Source organism: Paramisgurnus dabryanus, chromosome 13 (genome assembly GCF_030506205.2).
Source record: "Paramisgurnus dabryanus chromosome 13, PD_genome_1.1, whole genome shotgun sequence".
Classification (NCBI taxonomy): Eukaryota; Metazoa; Chordata; class Actinopteri; order Cypriniformes; family Cobitidae; genus Paramisgurnus; species Paramisgurnus dabryanus.
The window spans coordinates 21,442,892-21,468,908 of NC_133349.1; the positions used below are offsets into that span (position 1 = coordinate 21,442,892).

Below are 26,017 nucleotides of genomic sequence, written 5' to 3' on the forward strand. Positions count from 1 at the left end.
AAAACAAAAAAACACGATGGGGCAAACAAGACAAAACAAGACTATAACCAATAACAGGAAAAAGACTTGACTAACTTCACAATAACAAGTGCAACTTCTTATGATCACCAATCATGACACCATGATACCATATTAGACTAAAGGAGTTAATAATGAACCATTGTGGATCAAGTGTCATATTTTTGTGATGAAATGTTGCTATAAATTTCATTTGTTGTCTTAATGACCAGTTATCTTCTGGATCTGACATAGTGAGGGACCACTGAGGATATTACTTTTTTTAATATGTAAATCAATATGCACTACATATTTTAACATGTGGAAAGACCCAAATACATTAAATGTTAACAAAGAATTGGCATTAATGAGGAGTAGTTCCTCCTCTGCTATAACAGTTTCTACTCGTCTGTGAAGATTTCACAGGATGTTACAGGTTTTTTGCTTAACTCATTTCTGTTAACTTTTCACACAATCACAAAACATTCACACTTACTCTCACTCCTCTTACACTCGCTCCTTTTTTAAACTATTTAGAGTTTAGTTTGTTTTATAACTTTAACCTTGCAATTTTCCAAACTTTACCTGAAGAAAAGTTATGTAAATAGTTTCACTCATCTCACTTTTTGCAGAATACAGAAAATGGACCCAAAAAGTAAAAAAAAGATTTTATCCTTTATTTTATGCACCTGTGTGTAGCTGTATCCATAAGTGTGTGTGTATGCTTATTTGAGTTTATTGGAGTTCTGCAGGTATAAAAACACCAACATACCGAAACATTTAACTTTTGTTACTGTATTTTTATTTCTTTTATATTAGACTCTTTAGTGAAAAAGGATGCCATTCAAAAGGAGCATTAAACCATAGAAACTCATTTTTAAGGATTAACAACAGGTTGATAGCCATATATATACACTGTATATACTCACACACACAGAGAGACAAATGGTGCTTGCAAGTCCTGATGATTATTGCTGCTTACATTATGGCCAATGTTTGCAAATGGCAAAACTCAGTTGTATTGCTCAAAGCCAGCAGAGGAAATGGGCACCAGCCCTCAACAATGTTTTACTGATGTTTTGTTGATCATCAAACAGCATTAACAATCAAACATTTATACATTGAATATATATATTTATATTATATAAATAAATCAGTATTATATAGTATCAGAAGGTATACAAGGTAATACAGAACTGCCACTTATAAAACAGGGCCCTGTCAAATATTTTTTTTAAAAATGTGAAAAGAAAACTGCATAATCTTACAACAAAATTGTGCCATTGCCACTAAGTATCTGTGACTACATATAACAATATAAAAACTACAAAATTAAAGTGGTTATACAGTACATTTAAAAATAGACCACTAGTGTAACGTCAATACCGTCCTGTTTCCATCTCAGAGCGATTTATACAATGACACTACAGGAAGAGGAAGTGAGAGGTCCATACGACTAAATGAACATACAGTCATTTTAACACCAACACAATCTCACGGCATTTTAACAAGATGGCTATTTAAGAATTTGTACGTTTCTGCTTTCGTCCCTATGAAGTTGGGTTTAGGGACGTGGTTAAGGAAGTGGGATATCATTATTGTTTTTTATTTCTAATAATCATACATTTAAGTACAGTTTATTTTATACGAATTTGCCAACTTGTAAAATACATATGATTCCCATGAGATCAGGTTGGTTAAACTCAGACGCTTCAAGGACTTAATGGTACTGACGTCACAGATATTTAACATCTAGAATTAAAATTTCTTTTAAATTAGTCTCTCAAGTGTCCATCCATATGAAAATTAACCTTCCTATACATTTTTTCTACTATACATAAAAAATCATTAGTGCGAGTACATGTTTCTGGAATGGGCAGGGTTGGGGTGTGATTGACTGCCCCCATAGCCAGTCAGCATGCTGGGAGAGTACTGTAGTTTCAGCCACATATAATTGGATGGACGAGGATCCACGGACACCAAAGTTGCACCAAAGGGAGGAAAGAAAGAAAGAAAAAATTAATAATTTTAGTGCATAACCTACAATACAAAAGATGAAATAGTGCTCTTTTCATTCTGCGGATTAAGCATAATTACATTTAATGTCAATCTCAGACTCTAAGCTCCGCCTCCTTGGTTGCTAACTTCCAAACATACATGACCTCCCTAGGCACTAGATGGCAAAAAGCTGCAGTTGCTAAAGAAGTGGCGGCTTGTGACTGCTCATCCGAGGTGCGCAAATTCAAAATAAGTGTTCGGAGGGTCATGTGTATTGCTTGTGTTTTCAAAATATGTGTTTGTTGCGTCATGTGAATCACGTGTTTTGTTAAAATAAGTGCCTGCTGCACACACGTCAAAACCGTTTATGATAAAAGAGATACAAAATACACGCAAGACACTCCCTTAACAGTAAACTCTGATTACGCATGAGATTATGTGAGTATCTGGCAAACACAAGCGTCTCTTTTATCATAAACCCTTTAGACGCGTCTGCAGCAGGCACTTATTTTGACAAGACACGTGATGCACATAGGATCACTCGACGCGCAGAACACATATTTTGAAATTACGGACCACACACGATGGGCTACATGCATTTTGTAATGAAATTCGATTCGAGCGCCCTCTACAAAATAAGTCACCGGCCGCCACTGTGCTAGAGTAAGATTGGTCTGTAATATTTTAAAGGCGGTTGATCACAACGTTTACAGTCTTAAAACAATGAATTATGAGAATGCCACAGATAACAATGTTGTCACAAAGACAAGGGAACTCACAGAGGGGGGTGGGGACTGCCTGTCACTCAAAGGCAGGTTCTCATAACCAGGGTTGCCATTGGAGGAAACGTTTGGAGTCCTGCATTGAGAAAAAAAGAGGTGAAGACAGGAACAAAGATGGAGAAGGAAGGCAGAAGATCAAACAGTAAAGACAGTGACATGCCACACCAACGGAAACAAAGCAGGGAAGGAGCAGAAGCAGGAACCAGGGTGGAAACAGAAGAGAAGGTAGAAGTGCATTAGAGAGATGTGACATTTTCTCGTTGTGATTTTTTCTTTTACAAAAAATCTGGACTACTGTAATAAGACAGAGTCTGATATCCCAAAGTGTAACCTTAAAAACCAAATAGAAAGAAAAGACAGGAAGAAATAAACAGCAAGGCACATTGCAAGAGATTTGAAAAAGTGATGGAGTCTGGACAACAGAAGTTTTCGACAGAAATATTGGAGGGGGCGAGATTTACCTATATTGTGCATCGTCTGATTGGTGGATCTATGTCTGTCTTGGAATGACGGACAGACCGATAGACAGACACACAGACAGACAGACCTCTAGACTCATGTCTGTTTTATCGGCTAGGCTGTGTTTGACATATACACCTGTCTGTGTGTCTGTCTGTGTGTGTGGATGTGTTTATGTTTGTCTGTCTGTCTGCTGTGTTCCCTATCTAACATCTGTCTGTCTACCTGACTATGATTGATGCTTTATTGCTTAATGTGTTTGCCTGCCTATGCATGACACAGATGATTCTGGTTATCAGTGTTATAAGCCTATGTATGTTTATTTTACGTGGTTACTTCCTTGTACAAACCTCCATGCTTAGTTACTCAGGACAGAGCTAGAAGTCTTGATTTCCTGTTTTTAACTACACTTGCGTAGAAAAAATGTACAATTAATAATGATCAAGTGTCTACATTATGATTCACCATCAAAGTGATTGGTGCTGGACTATGTGTGGGTGATCTACACAACCTTGTAGTAGTGTAGGGGTACGCTCACTGTCTGTCTGTCTGTCTGTGTGTCTGTGCGTGTGCTACTCACGGTAAAGGTGGCGCGCTAGAAAATGGGGGAGTCCAGGCGGCCCCCTGGTAATTATAGAAGGGGGGCAAGGCCCCTCGCTGGGAGCCCATGGTCGTCTGTCTACGTGCCTGATGAGAAGTGAAGGGGTCCTCGCTTTCGCTGTCCGAGTCCTCGTATTCCTCTGAATCGCTGTTCCATGCAGCAAGAGTTATGGAAAATAAAAACAGGTTAGTTAAACAATAAACAAGTGTCAACTATGTGTTCGCTGCTTTTGGAAAACATAAGCCTTTAAAGGGATAGTTCATCCAAAAACTTAAATTCTATCATCATTTTCTCACTCTCATGTTGTTACAAAACCTGTATAAATTGCTTTGTTCTGATGAAAACGAATGAAGATAAATTGAGGAGCCCCATTGACTTCCATAGTAGGAATAAAGAATACTATGGAAGTCAATGGGGCCTCTGATAGGTTTGGTTACAAACATTCCTTCCTTTGTGTTCATCAGAAAAAAGAAATTTATACAGGTTATAACAACATGAGAGTGAATAAATGATCACAGAATTTTCATTTTTGGGTGAACTATCCCTTTAAAGGCATTTACTGAACATCACAAATGTAGCCCGTAACTATACATGTGATATTGTCAATTTAAAGAAAATAATCCTAGTCTAGTAGGTAATACTTTAATCCATGTCGCTCTGAAACCTTCCTCTTTGCTTTTGTAGTAATCTATGCATTTGCCATCTAACGTCTATGCAAATGAACTCTATCTAGGCACAGTTTTACTGCAATAGTCACCTTTGTTACTTACAAAATTGGATTTGCTAACATCAAGCACTTCAAGTGAGTGTACCAAAAGAAAAGATGAATCAATATGGGCTCATAAAGGGAACGTCTCGGTTACGGATGTAACCCTCGTTCCCTGAAGGAGGGAACGGAGACGTCACGTCGTGACCGACGAATTGGGAACTCGCTTAGAGAGACCAATCTGCTTCGAATACTACTAAAACGCCAATGAACTTGGCATTGAGATATTTGCATAATGCTGGCGCCGCCCCGCCAGGTGCGTATATAAGCAGCAGGTGCAAATAGGGAAATTAGCTTCTTTTTCGCTGAGAAAGCCGGAAAGTGTGACCGGCCGTAACAGCAGGTGGCAGCACCTGTGGCGACGGGACGTGACGTCTCCGTTCCCTCCTTCAGGGAACGAGGGTTACATCCGTAACCGAGACGTTCCCTTTCAGTCGGTCACTACGACGTCACGTCGTGACCGACGAATTGGGAATCCCTACCAAAACGCCACTAGGGGCTGACCTCTTCCAGTGTCTGCGTAAAGCCCTCCGGTTCCACTTAAGGAGGAGGAGATAGGTTTTAAGGCAGAAGGCCGGGCACTAGATGTTCCATAACCCCACAGTAGTGCCAGCGACTGGGAAGCGCCCTACCTGAGCGGGATAGGAACGCTGCGGAAGCCACCGCCCCTCTTAAGGGCTAATGGTGGGCGAAAGTCAACCGTAGTTGAGGAATAAAGACAGCCGTGGCTGTGTAAGCAAAGCAGTGCTCTGCTAAGGGAAACGTGGGCTGGTAGGATTAACCCCACGGAAAAATACTCACAAAGGAACCCGGTGGGACACAATGTGGAGCCCGAGCCAGACACATAGGTTCGCGAGGATACAGCTAGTGAAAGGCTGACAGCCAATGCTCCGCAACAAAGGCTGCCAGGCAGCGGAGGAAGAACAATTCAAACCATTACGCATTTTTGTTCTGAAGGCCTTCCATACTGACACAGTTATGAAGCGTCAGTTGGAGGCTGCAAGCCGACTTGCGAGTCTGCTCTCCGTGCCCTCCCTGGTGAGGAAAGAACACGAGAGGATACAGGCTCGATACGAACACTGTAAAATCTAATGAACGTATTAGGTGTCGCCCAACCAGCAGCTCTGCAGATGTCTGTTAGCGAGGAACCACGAGCTAAAGCCCAAGATGAGGCAACGCTCCGTGTGGAGTGCGCTCTCAATTTAAAGGGGCAAGGAATACCCTGAAGATTATAAGCCAGGGCGATAGTATCAACTATCCAAAGAACAATCCTCTGCTAGTGACAGCTTTCCCTTTCTGCTGGCCACCATAACAAACAAAGAGCTGGTCTGAGGTCCTGAGGCTTTGCGTGCAAACCACGTAGAGTCGCAGTGCGCGTACGGGGCACAACAAAGCCATGGTTGGGTCTGCGTCCTCCGGGGGCAGCGCTTGCAAGCTCACCACCTTATCTCTGAAGTGAGTGGTGGGAACTTTGGGCACGTAGCCTGGTCTGGGTCTCAGTGAGACAGCAGGACCAAACTAAAAGCACGAATCGTCAACAGAGAATGCATGTAAATCCCCTACTCTCTTCATGGAGGCCAATGCTATCAGGGTCAGAGTTTTCATTGATAAAAACATCAGACTCGTAGACTGCAAAGGCTCAAAAGGGAGACCTGAAGGCTTCAGCACCATGGACAGGTCTCAGGAGGAAAGAGGGAGGGCGCGAGGGGTTTAGCCTGCGAGCGCCTCTTAAAATGTAATAATTAAATCATGCTGGCCAACTGATCTGCCGTTGATAAGTGAGTGATGAGCAGAAATAGCGGCGATATCAACTTAAATGGCGGAGGGACAGCCTACCATCTAACCTATGTTAAAGACATAAAAGCACAATGTTAATGGGCATTCTCTGGGGTCCTCGCGTTGCGAAGAGCACCGGGTGACGAAAAAGGTTTCATTAAGCGCGTAAGCCCGTCTTGTGGACGGTGCTTGAACCGCGTCGATGGTGTTAGATACCGCTTGCGATAAATCACCTAAACCTTGCGCGCGCTCAACGACCATACATGGAGATCGCACAGGTCGGGCGCGAGTGCCAATGTGCCCGCTCCTTGAGAAAGAAAGTCCTTCCTCAGGGGAATTCGCCAGGGAGGGCTGTCGCGAGGAGCATTAACTATGAAAAACCAATTCTTGGTCGTCCAGTACGGACGATTAATAAAGGCTCTCCTGGTCCTGCCTGACTTTGCACAGTGTCTGCGAAATAAAGTTCACTGGAAGGAATGCGTATTTACGCACCCCCCACGGCCAGCTGTGTGCCAACGCATCCACGCCGAGGCTGCCCTCGGTTAGTGAATAAAATAGGCGACAGTGGGTATCGTCCGGCGACGCAAACAGATCTATCTACGCACAACCGAACTTCTTCCAAATTAGCTGGACCGTCTGGAGGTGGAGTCGCCATTCGCCGGGGGCGCAGCTCGGGAAGCGCGTCTGCCGCTGTACTGAGCGAACCCGGGATGTAAATGGCACGAAGGGACCTCAGATGCTTCTGACTCCAAAGGAGGAGATGACGAGCGAGATGCGACAGGTGACGAGAGCGCAAAACCGCCTTAACGGTAAATAACGCAACAGTCGCAATGTTATTGGTGTCGGCTAATACATCCTTCCCTCGCATCTCCATAGCGGAGCGTACAAGTCCCAGATATACAGCGCACCGCTCGCGGCAGTTGGGGTGCTATGCACACCCCTGAGACTGCAAGCCCGTCATACGTGGCTGATCATCCCGTGCTGAGGGCATTGCAATATACAGAATGCCAGGAGACCCCTCAGGGGCATATCTTCTATCGAAATGCCGGGTCTACCACGGGGAAAAATTTAAATGACACGCAGGTGCAATGTTTACACAGTGTATGTCGGTGTGCCACGCTCTCCTCGAGACTCGATCGTAAGCCAACGCTGAAGCGGTCTCATATGAAGCAGCTCGGGCGGCGTCACAGCCGCAGCATGCTGTCATATGTCCAGGAGCTTCTGAAATTGTTTCAGAGGGACCGCGTACTTCCCTCGAATTAAACCGAGGCAAGTCAGAACTGACTGGTTGCGCGCTCTTGTTAAACACGCCAATTAGTCGATCGAGTCTTATTTCCATACTGAGAAAAAGGATCCTCTGCACGGGGCAAAGTTGCTCTTTCCCAGTCGACCTGAAGACTTAAACGAGCGAGATGCCAAAGCATTAACTCTCTGTGTTCGCGCACGTCTGCCAAGAAAGGGCTATTATAAGTCGACGTAGAAAAAAGCAGAATGCGAACAACGCTCTCTCTCTGACATTTTAATGCCGTGACTAGCACATGGAGACACGGAGAGAGAGAGAGAGAGACAGCTCGAATGGTGTACTTCGTATTAATATGCCCACCCCACGACGCAGAGCGAAAAACGGTCTAAAGCGAGGGGAGATGGACACATAAAGTACACGTCTACAGGTCTAAGGCTGCAAACCGATCTGAATATTGAAATACGAGCCTCGGCGTTATCATCCAAAAAGAACACCTTCGTAGAGCCGGTGCGTAAATCAAATCGATCGTAACCCGCCGCGTATTTTGGGTACTATGAGATAAAGGCTGGAAAAACCCTATCATCATCATCTCGGTAAGAGGGACCGGCTCGAACATCCTTCGCCAACAGGATATCGACTTTTGCACGCAGTACATGTGCATCGGACGCTTTCACTACAGTGAAACGAAAGCCCGAATTTTGGGGTGTGCCGGATTCGTAACCGAGGCGGATCGTGCGTAAAACCCAACGAAACGGGCTGGGAACTGAAGCCAAGCACCCAGGCACCGTACGAGGAGAAATAACGACACTACCGAAGTACCCGCGGTGGGGCAGCGAAGCGAGACAGGTGGGACTGCCGGTGCGTCTGCTGTGACAGCATAAACATCTACAGTATGTGTGTGTGACACTGACCTGAGCCCGCTGAGGGTGACGGTCGTCTGGTCTCCTCTGCGGAGAGCGCAGACTCCGATAAGGGTGCTGGTGGTCCAGTCTCCTCAGCGGAGAGCTCGGACTCCTCAGGTCACCCGCTGGCGATAGAGGAGAGGTAGGGTGAGCTGGTGTGTGCCCGCTCACGGCTCTCTCGATCCTCTGGAGACCTGGAGAGGGAAGAGGAATGCACTCTATGTGTGGTTAGTGGGTACCGGCTAAACAGCCGGTGGAACATATGCAAACCAAGGATTTTCCACCCGACCCTCTATCGGGGGAAGGAGCTCCATCTCCTGAAGAGTGATCCTCTGCCAATCCGGGTCGCCCTTCACTGGCCACTTAAACTCCCGATTTTCACGGGAAGCGGCTAAGCGGGCGGGGCGAGCTGCTGACGACCGGTTCCCCTGCGCTGCCGAGATGGGGTCCGAGGAGGGGAACGGAGGTGGTCGCCGCAGGACGCCGACGGCGAGAGGCAGACTGAGGAGCCGGCGTGGTGGACCAAGGGCAGCTCTGTTCCGCCGGGGCATGACCTAGGAGATCGCCTCAGTCTGTGCAGCGGAGCTGTACGACTCCCCTGGCTCGCCGAAGAGGCCAGTCTGTGAGACAGGAGCATTCAAGTTGTTCTCGTCTGCGTCCGTCATGTCAGCCAGACACAGCCAAAGGTGGCGATCTTGAACCACTGAGGTGGACATCGCACGACTGAAGGTCGCGGCCTCCCTGGTAAATCCTTTGTGAGCCTGCAGCAACGTTATTACGTGCAGGGCTGAAGCCGCCTCTCCGGCATGCCTGATGGGCAGCGTCCGTAACCGGACGACTGTCTACAAACACGGGAGGGAAGGGTTGGGTGGTCCCTCCAGGAACGCATCCCGCTCCACTGAAGGGGTCCCCGCCCTTAGCGGCTCCGTTGGTGAGGGAGGTGAGGGGTGAAAGCTGAATGGCCGGACGGCCGCAAATCACGTCAGCTCTTCGTGCCGTCGGGGAAGAAAGGCACAGGAGGAGAGGACCGAGAGGCCCGAGCAGCTCCGAAGTACCAATCATGTGGGCGGGACGGTTCGGGCGGAGAGGGGTTAACCTTTCCAACTCTACCGTCTCCGCCGCTCGCGGGCACGGCCGCCATCTCCGGAACGACTCTGCCTCGGAGGAAAAATGGACACCCCTCTGATGCTGCAGAAGTGACGGGACCAGCAGGAGGTCCAATGGATTCGGCAGACATCGTAGAACACGACTCTGCAGTCTCCACCGGAGCCTCAACCGGCTGAGGATGAGAAGGCCGGTAGGTGGAGGACGCATCCTCCGTCCTACTCAGCGTAGTGACGCGAAGGGCGCCTTGCGAGCGCTTGACAGCCGCACCATGGCGGCGTCAGCACTGCAAAGGCGCGGACAGCGTTCCCGTAGAAACGACAGTCGTCTCCGCAATCCAAGAGGGTTATGCTCTCACAGAGAGAACAGAAACTCTCCACGAACGCAGCCCCGGAGTGCTCGATGCCTGAGCACGAAGACAGCGCTCGTGACCGTCACTGGAACCCTTATACTTCTCGCATCCAAGATCGCACGGGCGAAAAGCTATCCTGAAAAGGACACTGATCCCCGCATATACGAGAGAGTGGCTGCCTTTAACAAGGCACAAAGCTCTCTCGTATCACTCTTTTAGGGAAATTCACTCAGATGCTTAGTTGATGAGCGCACAGGAAGGCAACGCACACACTAAACTCAAAACAATAAACAGATGTAGAGCCGTGGAATAAGCGAAGCGTCCTCTGTGATACTGCTAGTTCAACCAACTTCAGCAATCAAATCCCAACAGAGTAAAGTAGCTTCTCAGTAGCAGATACTGCAGGCTTTCGAAGCGAATAAAAGCTAATTTCCCTATTTGCACCTGCTGCTTATATACGCACCTGGCGGGGCGGCGCCAGCATTATGCAAATATCTCAATGCCAAGTTCATTGGCGTTTTAGTAGTATTCGAAGCAGATTGGTCTCTCTAAGCGAGTTCCCAATTCGTCGGTCACCACGTGACGTCGTAGTGACCGACTGAAAGGGAACTAATGGTAAGCATTAATTCCATATTCAGATAAAAGCAGAAAAGTGCATTTTTGCATTAATGTCCTTAAGGAAAATCATATTTCTTTCAACTGTGCAATTTTGATGAAAGCGGTTAAAAGCATCTACCCTGTTTCCAAAGGCCCATTTGTGTCAAACTGGACAAAAGTTGAGCTAGAACTAGACCGAGTGTTCAGTCTCCATTAAAATGTGTCTGTGAAACCACGCTAATGCCTCATAATGTAATTATGAGGGATGTGTATTTGCAAGGTCATCACTGTACAATACATATAGCTGTTTATTGCTTTATTTTTTCCTATAAAAAATTAATCTTGCTGTGTAGCACCTGGGATATTCTGGTAAGCGTATCACATATTCATAACTCACCAGAAAAATGAAAACTTCCATTTGAATTTATTATCAAAGGTATTTGCATTGCACTGTTCAAACTGAAATGTATTACGTGCATATTAAGAACACTTTTATTTACTTAGGCAATATTAAAGATATCAAGACGGTATTTTGACAGAATGTTCTTTACATTATGTAGGATATTTTTTTTTATGTAGAATGACTTTGGCTGGGTCTTTACAGACTGGGATCATATTAAAAGAAAATTAAAAAGTAAAAGTCTAAATGTAAAAAATGTGCACTTAAAGCTTGATCATGCTCAAGCTTTAAATGTGGCCCACTAACCAAGTTGGGTTCAATATTTTGCATGTATGTAGCTCAATCTATGCACTGTCCTCAAAATAATTATGCACAAATATAATTAGAAATGCCATCCCTGTAAATAACTGGATGTTGCAGGGTGCAGAGGAATGAAACGCACCTGTGAAAGCTCCTCCAGGCTCCGGGGAGCGAGCAAAGAATGGCTGTGAATGCCAAAGCTGAGAGAAACGAGTAGAGGGAAAGATAGAGCAACCCCTCCATCCCATCATAGCACAGGCCCTTCAATGAGTCAACATAATCCTGTGAAAGAAACAGATGAGGTGAGAAGAACAGAGTAGAGTGAGACAGTTTGTTTTACAATAAGATGCAGCTCATTATCCTCAATTACTTGTAGTCAGGCTGAGCTGGAGAATAAGTTGCTATGGTTACCTTGTTCAGCCCTCTGCAGTTAAGAAGAGCTACAAGCTGATGGAAGTTGCCTTCAGTAGAGTTAAGGATCTGCTGTACCTCCCTGAGTGACTTCTAAAGAAAAATGACACAGCAGGCATGTTGACAGCATGTTGTATCCTATCTACTTTAGCTATTTTAGGCCTCAGTAAGCAATAAAATTGCAATTTTAACACACCTCTGCCTTTGGAAACCGAGGAAGGGCATCTCTCTCCAGATTGGACAGATGGGAGTGAATGCTGGACAGTGCTCTCTGGGACTGGGTCAGTAGCTTTTTCCAGTTTAACAAACAAAATTATTGCTGATTTCATTAAAATACTTGATTTCACAAATTTAAACTTGTAATTGCAACTACTTAAATGCATACTTTGAATTTTGGTATAACATTGTTATCTCTTTATAATTTCATTAATCACATTGCTTTATTCATTTTTAGCCTATACTACCAAAAAGATTCTAGGTCTTGTTGACAAAATCATGATTGTAATGTCATAATCCTCCTCATCCCACTGTGAATCGCATAAATTGCATTGCTTTTTAATCTGTGATTTGTGGTATTATTATAATTCTTTCTATTTAAGGAAATAATTACAGATTTTTGTATTTCCTATGACATCACTGTCTGCAGCATCACATAACAAGATTGTGCACCTGCTGAAATGGGCTGTTCATTCTCCTGTTGCAGGTTAAGTAGTAGTCCAGGATTTCTAATTAAACACAAGGGAGAGAAAAAATAACATAACATTGAGCGGCAAAGTAATGCGTGTGTGTGCGTGCACGTGTGTGTATATGTCATAGGCAAAGAGAGATGTGTGTGTGTGTGTGACAAAGAGCTATACAGCACCTGTACTTGTCTTAGAGTTGAAGTGAGTGGAGTTCAGAACAAATGTGTTTGGGTCAAAGCAGAAATCACTTAGAGCCTAAAAGAGTCAGAAAAAGGAGAAAGGCAATCTGTAACTTTTTTAGTGCAAAACATTGATTTGTAAATGTTGAAAGGAAGGAAAGAAAGAAAACAAGAAAGGCGGCAGCATAAAAGTGAATACAGCAGAGAGTGGCACAGTGACCAAGTGACATACTTATCTCAGCTTCATTGAGTGCTATTGATCTACAGCATCCACTGACACACATAAATCATCACCTCATTCTCAGATTTCTTTCTTTCTCATCCCTTTCTTATCTCCTGCAACATAACCAGTCCTACCATCACTTTACCGTCTGTCTCTCTCTCTCTCTCTCGTTCATTATCAAAGTGAAAAAGACTCAGTATTACTAAGAGCCTCACAAGAGGACTGGAGAGAGTGCAGAGAAGAGAGAGACAGATGATATAAAGAGCAAGTATGTGTGTGTTTGTATGTGCTAAAAAGGGAAGCGTGAGGCAATTGTTCCTGTTGGCTGCATCTGGACAATGAAACTCTTGTTTGGAGAGCCAGCAACTGACATCTCTTCCTGTCACATCTTTCTTTCTTTCTTTCTTTCTTTCCTTTCTTTCTTTCTTTCTTTATGTATTTCTGCAAAAACATTACTATTATCATACATTTTTGTATTAAAAGCTTTGGTAACACTAAGGTTACATTTGTAAACATAAGTTAAGACCTTTGTTAACATGAATGAACAATGAACAATACTTATTACTGCTTATTACTAATTAATCTAGTTCATGTTAATTTCCGCATTTATCAATACATTTTTAATTTAACCCCTTCAGACCCTGCTTCTACTGGAATGGACATCACATGTTTTGTGGTTCAAACCAACAAAAAATGCTGATCAACCACTCATATTAAGGCACACTGATTTAAACGCCTGAAAAATCTTGTCTAAAGTGGTTAAATCAAAATCTCCTAAACCACTTGTCTTAACATTAACAAAAATGAATAAATGCTGAAAAAAAAAAATTTGTTCATGTTAGCTAATGCATTTACTAATATAAACAAAAACCCTTTAAAGTGTAACCATTATGATTTATATTTTGTTTTCATTAAAAATATCTGAACTTCCTTAAAATGAGATACATTTACTGGAGTAGCAAAAAGGAAGATTTGTTTTCTGAGAACTTATCTTGAAATAAGTTTACCTTGAGAATAATTCTAAATATGTTTATTCAAAATAACAAAAAACAACCTATTTGCCACCGGATTAAAGTGGACATAGAATGATTGAACGGGGTATTTATCCTTGTTCTGTGATGTGACATGTAGACAAAAATGTTTTTGTTTGGGTCTGTAATGCCTTAGAAGCTTCCTAAAAACCTCTTTCAGATAGCTCTATTAGCGTGGGGCATTTTAAACAAGTGGTTTTACACCTATTTGGCTCCCCCTACTGGCTTAACTTGCAATCTCATTACTGATTGGCTGACTTTGCTGCCACTCAAAAAATGTAGCCAATTATTTTAAAGTGGAGGGGCAGTGAGAAGCCGTTTTCTGACTGACATTTCTAAAAGAGGAATTACTATGAGACTGAGATGTTTAGCATGTCTAGCACTTTTTGTATGTTCGTGAATGCGAGTAGACTACCATTATTCAACAAAGACAAGGAAAAAATGGTTTTTCATTCTCTGTCCCCTTTAAGGAAAAATAAAAGTAATTTTATTAACAAGATATATTATTTGCAAAAAATGTATTATCTATAAGAATTAACAATCTTTTTTTCTGTCTTTATCTCTCTCTCTAAAACGTCCACTGAAAATAGACTATTAGTGCCATCTTTTCCTTAACATCACTTTCTTCTTTTCAGATTCTGTTGCTCTTAAAACCTCTTATGCTCTTTAACTCAGCATCTCGCCCCCCACCCCCCCCCCCCACCCCACACACACACACACACACTTTAATCCCTGCCCTATTTTCTCGGCTTTTTGGGATGGTGCCAAGACTGCTGAGTTCCCAGAGAGGACAACCATTTTCCTCTATAACACACGCACTTACTCTCTCTCTCTCTCTCTCTCTCTCTCTCTCTCTCTCTCTCTTCATTCTTTCTTTCATAAGCGCACAATAAGTGACTGCATCTTGGCTGGTCTGACCTTTTAAAACTTTAAAAAGTCACATTCACAGAGTTTTGGCTTTTAGTTAACACAAATGTCCCTTAAAGTGCACAGACACACATATTCATTGACACACACACACAGATGGCTGGCTTCTGGATGTCCGCCTGCAGAAAACTCATTGTTTTTCTTTCAGGGTTGACGCTTCCTGAATACTCACAACCACAGTGGCTGTCTCAAGTCCAAGAGAACCCCAACTCAGAAACAGAGCCAGCCAGGTCAGCACTGTCATCCTGCAAATACACACAAACACATTTTCAATTGTCTGCCTCTCTGTGGACCACAGCAAAAAATAAACTGCTCTTTAAACCTTAAGCATTTCTAATTTAAGGATTTCATCCTGATAAATAATGTTTTAATCTTTTACATTATGCAGCAAATTATGTGTAAGTTTTAAATGAGTAATGTTTGTACTAGCAAAGTGCAATACAAAAATCTGCATACTACTGCACTACATAAGCCAACTAACACTTTAGTGCAGATCAGCAGGTACTCACAGGATAAGTAGCCAGCGGGCCTGTTTGGCCAAACCAAGAAGAATAAAGAAACACACCACCAAATCCAGCAAAAGCAACAGCACGTATGACAGCCACCTTAACAATAAGCACAACATGTTTTCAGAACATAAAATACAGCCAGGTTCCCAAATCTTGACTAACATTGTAACAGGGCTTTACACATACTGACTTTAAAGGTAATAATATGAGACATTCACTTATATATTTAAATATATAATTGTGTGTTGCCTGTGTGTGTGTATACAACCACCCTGTAATGATAAAAATCTGGCCACCCCTTTAACTCTTTCCCCGCCATTGACGAGTTAAAGGAATAGTCTACCCTTTTGCCATATTAAACTATGTTATTACCTCAACCGTGACGAATTAATACATACCTATCTTTTTTCAATGCGTGCACTGTACAGCGCGTTGTGAATGTGTTAGCATTTAGCCTAGCCCCATTCATTCCTATGGTACCAAAAAAAAGTTTTATTTTGTGGCACCATACTTACTGGTATAACTCCTCATGTAACAGTCTTTAAATAGGGAAAACACGGAAGTGTTTGGTGGCTTCCCTGTTCGGTACCATAGGAATGAATGGGTCTAGGCTAAATGCTAAGACATTCACGACGCGCTGTACAGTGCACGCATTGAAAAAATATAGATATGTATTAATTTGTCTAAGTTGAGGTAATAACATAGTTTAATATGGCAAAAAGGTAGACTATTCCTTTAACTTGTCAATTAAGAGAAAACGCTTCCCTGCCAATGACGAGTTTTTCCACTATTATCCACCAGGTGGTGCTCTTACCCAACTTAGAAAACCCTGAAGTATTTCCTTAGGGAAAACAGTTCAAACTCTGTGTATGTTTTGAGGATCGCTCTGAATCTGATCTCTATCAAAAGTCATTCACAAAACCACAATTATCTAAGCTTTTTGCTCAAAATTTTGTATTTTTTAATAACCTACCCATAATTGAGAGGTAAAAAGAGAACAAATGAAGCATTTTTTTTTTTTTTGAAAGCAGAGGGTCCGTTCTTTCATTTGATATATTCTATGTTAATATATTTAAAGAAGAAAATTTTCTGGAAGGCATTAAACTTTTGTGAAAATTATAAAAATGCTTGTGCTGGCTGCCAACTAAAAAAAAAACACTGGTGGGGAAAAGTTAAAATCTCGAACACCTTAAGAATCTCATAGGACAAGCAGTTCCCTTTGCACAGGCCCTGCCCACAACCGTTCAAAGACCACAGATAGGTCAACATTTCTAATTTAAATCTTCTTTATGTAATGCATTACCACACATGCATTATGAACAATGAAGTAAGGTGATTGTCTTATTAAAAACAATGTATATTTTTAGGTACCTGAATCTTGACGGATAATGGGGGTTCTTCAGACTAACATTACATTTAGAAAAGTTGCCATATTAGGTGAACTTTAAGTATTGTTAATAGTAGTACTGTGGTCTCGTACAGTTTAACAATATACACTATTCCCTGTATCTCCAGTAGTTCCTCACCTGTAGTCTTCATTTACCATGAGCGTGTTGGCTGCCCAGCCTGGAGCGAATGGCACAGGAACGTTATTGGAGGATGGACTGAGGGTTAGGGTCACAGATGGTGGAGCTGGGGTCAGGGCTCCCACTATGCTTTCACTTCCATTGGCCCTGTAAATTCCATCATTGACAGGTATCAGACCTTTTCCCAATGTCAGGTTGGAAAGGAGAGACACCACCCGCTCTGACAGACGCCTGCAGGAGCGCGTGGGTACGAGAGCTGGTTTATGTCCTCCAAACACCTCCTCCATGGAGGTCAAGGGACCTGAGATAGATTGCTGCAGCCCGGTCACAGTGTCTGAAACCTGGGTGTGAAAGAGAAGAAGAGAGAGGAGTCATGATCGAGCTTGAATAATGCACAATATAAAAGTACAGTATAAGTAAAGTAGGTCATGAAATCAGATTGGCACATATATATTGATTGACAGTATGAGCAACCAACCAGTCAATATTTAAAGTGGATTTTATCTGTCGCTCTCTAACACAAATGTATTCAAAGCTTCTCTCTTTCTCTCTCACACACACACTCATACTTAGTTCATGCAATCACAGTCATAAATTCATGTACTGTGTGTGTGTACTGAGCATGCTACATTTCTTAAGCTTTTGGTCCCCTGAGGCTCCAAAGGAGATTGATGCAAAAAGCTTTTGTGTATGTAGGAGTGTGTGTGTATGTGTGTGTGTTTGCATTCTCACCAGTAGATCGATGGAAGCCAGCGTGTAATTGGCAGTGAGCAAAGATGAGGTCAACTGATACATCCCATCGTTCGCCTCACTGTTGCCGTAGAAACCAACGCCTATGGCAACACTACAAAAAGCAGAAATATGAAGAAAGAATAAAAGAAGAGGAAAAACTCAGAGGAATAAGAGTGTGGGGGTAACACAATGAGTCATTTTTAATCTAGTTTTATGCACATATTAAATGGCATGTTCAAACAGAGAACACTAGAAAAGAGTATCTGAAGATCCACACTGTGCCTACCCTGTGACACTTTAAAGGGGACATATCATGAAAATCTGACCTTTTCCATGTTTAAGTGCTATAATTGGGTCCCCAGTGCTTCTATTAACCTAGAAAATGTGAAAAAGGTCAACCCAGTTACTTAGTTTTGGTAAACCATTCTCTGCAAGCATGAGAAAAAAATTGGTCATTGAAATTTGGTTCTCCTTGTGATGTAAGAAGGGGATAATACCGCCCCTTAATTTGCACTATCCAACCACGGCACTGCCATTTAATGCAGAGATCAGCTAAAGGACACATTTTTGCACGTTTGACACAAACAGTACAGTTTTGCAGAAGGGCAACCTTGCAATCTCTCTAATAAAGCCAATAGGAACTTAAACTGCAATTCATCGACTGTCCGCTAGAGGCTGGCTCCAAAAGGGAGTCAATTCCCATAGACCAACATGTCAAAATGCCCAACTTTACAGTAGAAAATAATATGTTTACAGCCTGGTACAAAATGTATATAGTGTTCTATATAGCTAATTTTGCCCTTCATGACAACTGTGAGCCGGGTACATATTTTGTAACTCATCTGTTTAAATCATATTAAGCCTTAAAGTTCTGCATAATTAAGGGCGTGGCCACTTGAGTGATGGGTGAAATGCCACTGCTGTCACTAAAGTTGAGCTAGACGGGCGTGGTTTCAGCAACCAGCCACCTCAGATTTACCCATTTTTGATTATCCACGAGTGATGAGCGGTGACACGCGGCCAAGATGGCGACGGCAGGCACCGCCTACTTTAAACTTCAAAAAAGCTATGGGTGACGTCACAGACACTACATTAATATTATTAATTTTGCTTACACCTACAAAGTGGCATTTTTAACATGCTATAATAAATGATCTATATGGTAGTTTGAGCTAGAACTTCACATACATACTCTAGGGACACCAAAGATTTATTTTGCGTCTTTAAAAAGTCTTGTGAAATGTTCCCTTTAAATCCAGTTTCAATTACATATATCTCTCATATTTACGTATTCAGATTAAGGCTTGGGCCGAATGTTTGTTAAATCCTTTCCACCCGCCAAAAATAGTAACACGCACGCAGTCTCACTAACAGTTTGACCCAGATTAAGCCAAAGAAACACAAGCGTGCATCTTTGTGTCCGGCACAGTAATTCATACATTTAGCATTGCTAACAAAGGTACAGCTGCTCTCTATATGTATATATATGAATCATCTGCACTGTTTATCAGTGTTTAGCTTTAAAATATTTCAGAAAAGAGGTCAGCATAAATAAGAAGATGGTGATGTCATCCCGACAGGTCCATAGGCATAACATGTGTCACATTTGAATGTCTGCATCATGACATCACACAAAGAAAGGCAATTATTACTGATTTATGAAATAACTTCTAATTGAGCTTAATTAAAATTAAGAACAAGTATTATATTTTAATCTCTAATAAAAATGAATTAAATCTTACAGTGCTTTTACAAACATGGGCAGCAGTGTAAAGTTGTTCATTTGATAAGAAAAAGACCTCTGAATAGATACTGTAATCTAATGTGTGAATGTTAAATACAGTAGGGAACATCTGTCTCTCTTATAAGTACTATCCCGCTGGGAATGAATGGATGATGTCAGGTGCTAAATGTCTTCCGCCCTCTAAATGATTTAAATAGTTTGATCAGTTTAGTGGTCATAAAGGGAGTCATAATGGACTGCCATTATATCGAATTCACTCAAACAGCTTTATTTAATTATCCCTCTTTGTGCGCCACATTAGGAAAGGTTTTGAACAATGCGAGGGTGGGTATGATGACAAAATTGGAATTTCTTGGTTAACTATCCTTTCAAAGTCCCTTTTACATGAGCTTCTGTCATCATCAAATGTAAAACTTCTGCTCAGTAAAATAATAATCAGTGGCATTTGGAAATGACTGTCACGAACAGGTATTACCAACACAATATCACCGCCGTGACCGATACCCATGTGACACAACAGATGCCACGCCCCTTTCTGCTGCCGTATCCATGGCCACCGCTGGCATCGTCGTCCTCCTCTTCTTCATCTGCGTCCCTGCCCCCTTCACCGCGATGGCAGCAGCAGTAGTGGATGAGGAAGGAAAGAACGACAAGTAACGAGAGGAGGAGAGCGATGGCGGAAAAGCTGGAGAGGACCAGAAGAGTCTAAAGAAAGAAAAGAGGAGACATTGCCAGAATATGGATGGATTTTTTTCTTTTAACAATATTTTACATTATTATTTATTTTGGATAATGCATGCTCGTGATGTCACAGATCTCCAAAAAGTGAAACGATAATGCATGCTTGTGATGTCACAGATCTCCAAAAAGTGAAACGGTAACACTTTACAAAAAGTAAATGCATTAACTAAATGAAAAATAGAGTTTTTTAGCATGTGTTAATGTTCATTAATGTCAATACAGTTATTCATGTTAGTTCATGGTGCATTAATTAATTAATCCTAAATACATACACAAAATATACATAGTACATGATTACATAGTGCTTACACGGAAAGCAGTATGAAATGAAGGATGTCCCTTTAATATCACTAATAAAACATGGTTGTATTTTCTCTATTTTCCTCAATTACGTTTGCTGTATGATTCATACGTCAGTCCCACATATTGTGCATTCATAGGCTATACATCTGCAATCCATCTGGTCCCAATCCATCTAACTCAATTTCTCTCTCTATCAGTCTCTTCCCACTCTCCCCGTCCCCTGCTCAACACGCTTTCTTTCCTGCACACTCATCCCTCACTTCTCCCCTTTCATTCTTTTCATCCACACCACTGGATCTCTATTAATAATCTGTGACCTACTTAAATACATTCAGTGCTTTTCCCCTCTGTCTCTCACTATTCCCGCTCCTTTTATCCAAATTGTTCATTTTTCCGCTCTTCAAATTCCCACTGTTCAATTCTTTCTTTTGCATTTACCTCACCCTCTCACATTCACCCGTTTTCTACCATATCAATTTCTCTCTCTCATCATCTCCCCCTTATCCTGTAAACCTATTCCAGCTTCCATCCTATAATCTGGCTTTGTCTCTTCCTGTTTTCTCCGTTTGTGGTCAAGCTGGGAATTTCTATTGCTGCCTGTAACTTTACTACAGTCAGTTTAAGGAAGCAAGCTGAATGCAATAGTTTTTGTTACATTGTTTAAATCAGGGGTCTCCAACCTTTTTGTGAGCAAGGGCTACCACAATGGCTAAAACAATCTTGAGGGCTACTTTTTAATATAATCTACTCAAATTTTTTTGTTTCACTTGTTGATTTCATTTTATTTTACTTGTTGATATGTTTTAGTATTGTTTAAAATGTTAAACCAAGCCAAGCTACTAAAAAATATGTAATAAATAAATATTGCAATTGAAGTGCAACTAATACGTTGGAGACCCCTGGTTTAAACTATGGCGTGGTACTAAAGCATTGCATTAACAGCACAAATGTTGTGGGTTCAATTCCAGAGAACACAAATACTTTTCAAATATATAATGCATGCTTTGGATAAAAGCATCTGCCAAATGCATAAATGTAATGTATAAGCGATGCAGGAATGTACGGTAATGCAAATATGGATTTTATAATCTGCTTCTTACATCAGTACATCATGCTTTTAGTCTGAAACATCAAAGTCACTACAAATCGTCAAAAAACTGAACATCAAAGAATATTAGATACAAACTGATGTTTATCAAATCACCGAAAAGCAATAATAGCGATTTCTTCCAAGTAAATCAGCCTTCTAACAGCCCATGACTGCATCAAGCCAAGAGCAATTCAACATTTCATCGATCGTTTGGTTTCTATTTCTGCTGCTTGTTTCCAGCATTGGTTGAGGCGCAGTGAAAACCCACAAAATCCCAAACCACAAACATGAAATATGTGTGTCACATTGCACTTTAAAAAAGTAACATCTGCATATAATGCTGACAGCAATACCAAAAGTGTTGTATGGCAGTCCCTAAAATATGAGATATTTATAGAATATAATTTTGGGTTTACACAGAGATGCGAAAATATAGGGTGAGACAAGTGTGCTGTCAGGTGAAAATTGTCTGTGAGGTTGAGAAACAAGGAGAGGTCACGTGAGAATAAGTGAGAGTGAGAATTACCTGCTGGTACTCCCAGCTGTCTGGCGTGAACACACTATCTCGGATCTGCAGGGTCAAGTCTAGGCGGGGAATGGCATGGCATAACCGTACCCATACTGATGGGGTGTAGTTGGGGACAACTGCTATGGCAGCCATGTCTGCTGTCAACCACCAACCCCTGAAAGTGTCTGTAATGGTTGAGAAACATTTAAAAAAAGACACACAATCATGTTGAGCCAGACTTATACTTTCTGACATTAAAAAACAAGACAACAGTAGTATATAGCAGCTGCAGGATAACACACAAAAATACTTTCATTACAAAAACCTGAGTAACACTGACACTGCAACTAAGTGATACAATCATCAATTTAATGAGATGTTTCTTAGATGGCTATGATACTCAATAACTGTGTGCTCACACGAAAGGGTCTATACATAAGATAAAATAAAAACATTATTTGGGAGGTCATGTTACAACATAAATATGACTTCATGCAGGAGTGCAATCCAGAATCATGTAGGTCTCATGCAATGTAATAAATTTTTATTACAATTATGTGCTTATAATGGAATACTACACTTCAAAATTATGATGACATCATCGCAATGCATTTGCATCTTATTTTTTATGACCTGGTGGTTTCAAATTCTAAGGTCATGATGTCATCATCAGATTTTATATGTGCCAGTATGACCTCATCTGTGCTGTCTCATTATTACAGTACCTGTATATATTCTAATAATTTTATGAATTATCAGATGTAGCATTATCCATCATCATTATGACTTCATGTAGGGAATATACTGTACATCACAAACTGGTTATTATAACCTGATTATAGGCTGTACATTCTGACATCAATATAACCTCATGATGCGACTTTACATTCAAATATGTGAGCCTGCTGCAGAGGGACCACTCCCCTTAACAATGACTATCTGTGAGCTAGAAACATCTCACGTTTAATCTTGTTATCTATGAGGAAATATAACTCACTACAAGATAAAAGATAAGAAATCACAGGTCAGGAATTTAACCTTTAATGGGGAAGCATGCAATTTCTGCACTACTGCCTAAAAAAAAACATGCAAAAATGATATTTGCTATCGTGTACCGAACATTCAGTATTGCCCCTTCTGCTTTCTTGTTTAATATTTGTGCATGCATACAAACAGGCAGGGTAGCCCACACATGCACCCTGACAATGATCCACAGAGGTGCCCATTTAATGTTGACCACCAGACACTATTTCTCAACAGAAACCCTTTAAAATGTGAAATAAAAACTAAACACATTTTTAAATAATTTCTTTATAAATTCTTTAATCTAAATATGCTATCTGATCACTCCTATGTTGTAACAGTGAATATTTCACACATAAAATGTCGCCACCATTATTAAAACGCCTACAGGAATGTCTTGTGTGCTTTTGTTCACAATAATCTGTGAGCTCTTCATTTACTATCAGAGCAGACTATAAGCCTGCATTTAGTCAAGACAATAAGATGATGAATTGTGGTAATGTCTAGTTAATTTGAAACAGTGCAAGAACAGTTTAACAACCGAAACGTGACTCACTACAGGAATACTACAGGACATCTGAACATAATGCACTCTGTCAGCTTGTTATAAGGATGGCTTACATTGCATAACACAAGGAAAGTCTGGAGATCAAGGAAAAAATACAGAATTGTACAAATTTCTATAGCATCACTGTAGTTGTTCACGACAGCATAAATGCTCCTTTTCAGACATTACTAATGATGTCACTCAACAAAATTTTCAAATAGTGATGTAATGATTAAATAATCCAACAAAAATGGCGACAGATTCTTGTAATATCTTTAGAATACCCCTGTGTAGTCTTGTTAACTCACTTTGTCTGATTTAATTACAGAAAAACCCTGCAATTGACGTTGTAATCTAACACTTTGTTAAAACCAATCAAATAAACCAATTAATACGATATTGAAACTAAAAAATATTTTAAAAATTAAATGACTCAATCTCTGTCGAATCTCCAAAATCTCTGAGTTGCCTTTAATAGGTAATAAATCTGAAGTGCTCCAAAAAAAAGTAGTTAGTCATACAGCATGAATATTTAAAAGTGCTATTATAATACTCAATTTAACTAATGAGCTGACTGCTCTCAACACTTGACTAGACTTGCGGTTGCCCTGTAACTATAAAGCACAGATGTGACAGGATTAGATTTCCAAACCTCATCATCTGCACTGTTAAAAAATAGTGGTCTGTCTTTGTAATGGCATTTAAAACTGAAAAAAGTATTTTGATTCAGAATAACTGATAATTCATTAATGGCTGACCCAACAAAAAGTGTGGTCTAATGAGAGTTCATATAGATTACTGTGAGCCACTTCCATTTCGTTTTTACCTAAAGAAGCTCACATACAGTATTAGGGTATTTATAAAAAGACAACAATTCCATACGGATCCTGATCCAATATATAGGCTATACCTACACTTATCAGACATAAAAAAGGGCAAAAATTAGCACTGACTGAACTTGTGCACTTGAGTTCAGGAACCAATCGATATCTCTGAGTTATATTGTTTATGTCGGTCATGTCCAACAACATTCAGCGTACTGTCTGGACAATATGTTGAACATTCGTCTCATGATTCTCGTTAATTTTCACACATTTGGCAGACCACTGACATGGCAAATGAACCGTACGCGATAAACTGTACGTTAGATCATAAATTCAGCCCACCTTACTTTGCAGCTTTATGTGTGGTGCTTCCAGGTCTCTCACGCTCGCGTGTGCTTTTGTTTTCAATTATAGGCTTTCAATGTGGCCGTCGAGCCTTAAAACGCGCTGCATCCTGAGGGATCACATTTGCTGTATTGACCTGCTATATGAAAGGCAAAATTTTGACAGTTACTTTAAAGTTGAAGGTCAAGGCAAAATAAAGTCTTGTGGGTGAAGTATGTACTTGTGGATGGATGCGAAACAGGTCTTCAGAGAGAGAAAGCGAGAGAGGGAGAATCCTCGAGGGATGGTTCAGGTGATAGATGACTCTTTGTCCGTCAGTTTCTCTGTTTAAATCGCACCTAGTAGATGTGAAATCCGATGAGAACTTCATTCATCGTGACGGGTGTTTTGTATAGACTGAAAGATTCATTGAAACGACAAACTTCTTTCAAAATTCACATCAAGAAATCCACCGCTATGCTGTCGTCGGTGTCGCGTCCACGCGACATAAATGTTCAGTCTGCAGAAGTGGGAAATCCTTAATATCCAGAGCGAATAATATCCAGTTAGCGCGGTATGTCCTTTAAAATGTTTAACTACGGTTAAGTGTGCATTTTCTTTATTTTTCTGTTAAAATGTCGATTTATTTTTATTTTCCCCTTTATTTTAAACAGTCTAATAAAAGGGAATGGATGTCATATTAAGATTGGTGTGGTCCTGAGGGTCCCGTTGATCAGGACTGAAGTTGGCTGTGGTTCACTGTCTCTCTCTCTCTCTCTCTCTCTCTCACTCACTCACACTCTCTTTCTTTCTGTCTGTTTGTGCAAGGGATGGAAGGGATTTACACATGTACTGTATTTATACACAGCATAATATGCACTCGTTATGAGAAAGATTGAAATACGCATTTTATAAAAAGAACTCTCTTGTTAATAGAAGAGAGTAAAAAGGCAAAGATTTACACATATAATGTGTTCAGTTTAACATAAATCCTCAAGAAATATTTTGCTTATTTACCACATAAAGCAAATGCTAAGCAACAAAGATATGCCTCTATAGAGGTTTGACCGAGTTAGAGGGATTTAAAACACAATGAAAACAAAAGCACTCTAGCGAGGGATGGAGAGATGGGTATTTGTGTGTATGGGGAATATGGGGGGGTATGAATGCATGAGAGAGGGAGGGTAGTGTTGGTTTTTCTGTGTCACTGAAAGAAAAAGCGAGAGAGGATGGGGGAAGGGTGCTAGATAGAGAAGCACAGGAGGAGGGATGGAGACTGAGCACACCACCACTCATACACTTGCAGAGTATGCATGCATCCAAAAGGAAAGAGAAAATTATATTACGTATGCAAGACTTCCCCAATGATATCACGAGGAGTGCTGCTACTGTATCGCACAAAAAAGCGAAGCACT

The 26,017-nt window shown here is 41.2% G+C and overlaps 1 protein-coding gene across 5 annotated transcripts; it reads right to left on the reverse strand.

Annotated features, from left to right (window-relative positions):
• Positions 1–78: 78 nt before the first annotated feature.
• On the reverse strand, positions 79–25,353 carry ttyh1 (tweety family member 1). 5 transcript variants are annotated; one of them, XM_065261226.2, is made up of 16 exons: positions 24,844–25,353; positions 24,621–24,759; positions 21,903–22,069; positions 19,718–19,947; positions 17,499–17,610; positions 16,767–17,107; positions 15,241–15,336; positions 14,904–14,976; positions 12,551–12,626; positions 12,358–12,413; positions 11,885–11,977; positions 11,689–11,781; positions 11,420–11,559; positions 3,817–3,984; positions 2,775–2,853; positions 80–1,929 (listed from the first exon to the last, which is right to left on the reverse strand). In XM_065261226.2, the coding sequence occupies exons 3-16, from the start codon at positions 22,035–22,037 to the stop codon at positions 1,846–1,848; spliced, it is 1,776 nt and encodes a 591-aa protein (XP_065117298.1). In that variant the 5' UTR covers positions 22,038–22,069; positions 24,621–24,759; positions 24,844–25,353; the 3' UTR covers positions 80–1,845. The 5 variants fall into 5 exon arrangements, with proteins under 5 accessions (XP_065117299.1, XP_065117300.1, XP_065117298.1 ...); XM_065261225.2 differs by having other exon boundaries at positions 24,621–24,762; XM_065261227.2 differs by having other exon boundaries at positions 79–1,929; positions 24,626–25,353.
• Positions 25,354–26,017: the final 664 nt, after the last annotated feature.

Coding starts and splice junctions, on each gene's coding strand:
- ttyh1 (XM_065261227.2), bottom strand. CDS start 22,037: ATGGCTGCCATAGCAGTTGTCCCCAACTACACCCCATCAGTATGGGTA. Junction 17,611..19,717: donor ACGGCGGTGATATTGTGTTG/GTAATACCTGTT, acceptor TGCTTTTTGTAG/TGTTGCCATAGGCGTTGGTT. Junction 11,560..11,688: donor ACTGCAGAGGGCTGAACAAG/GTAACCATAGCA, acceptor TTTCTTTCACAG/GATTATGTTGACTCATTGAA.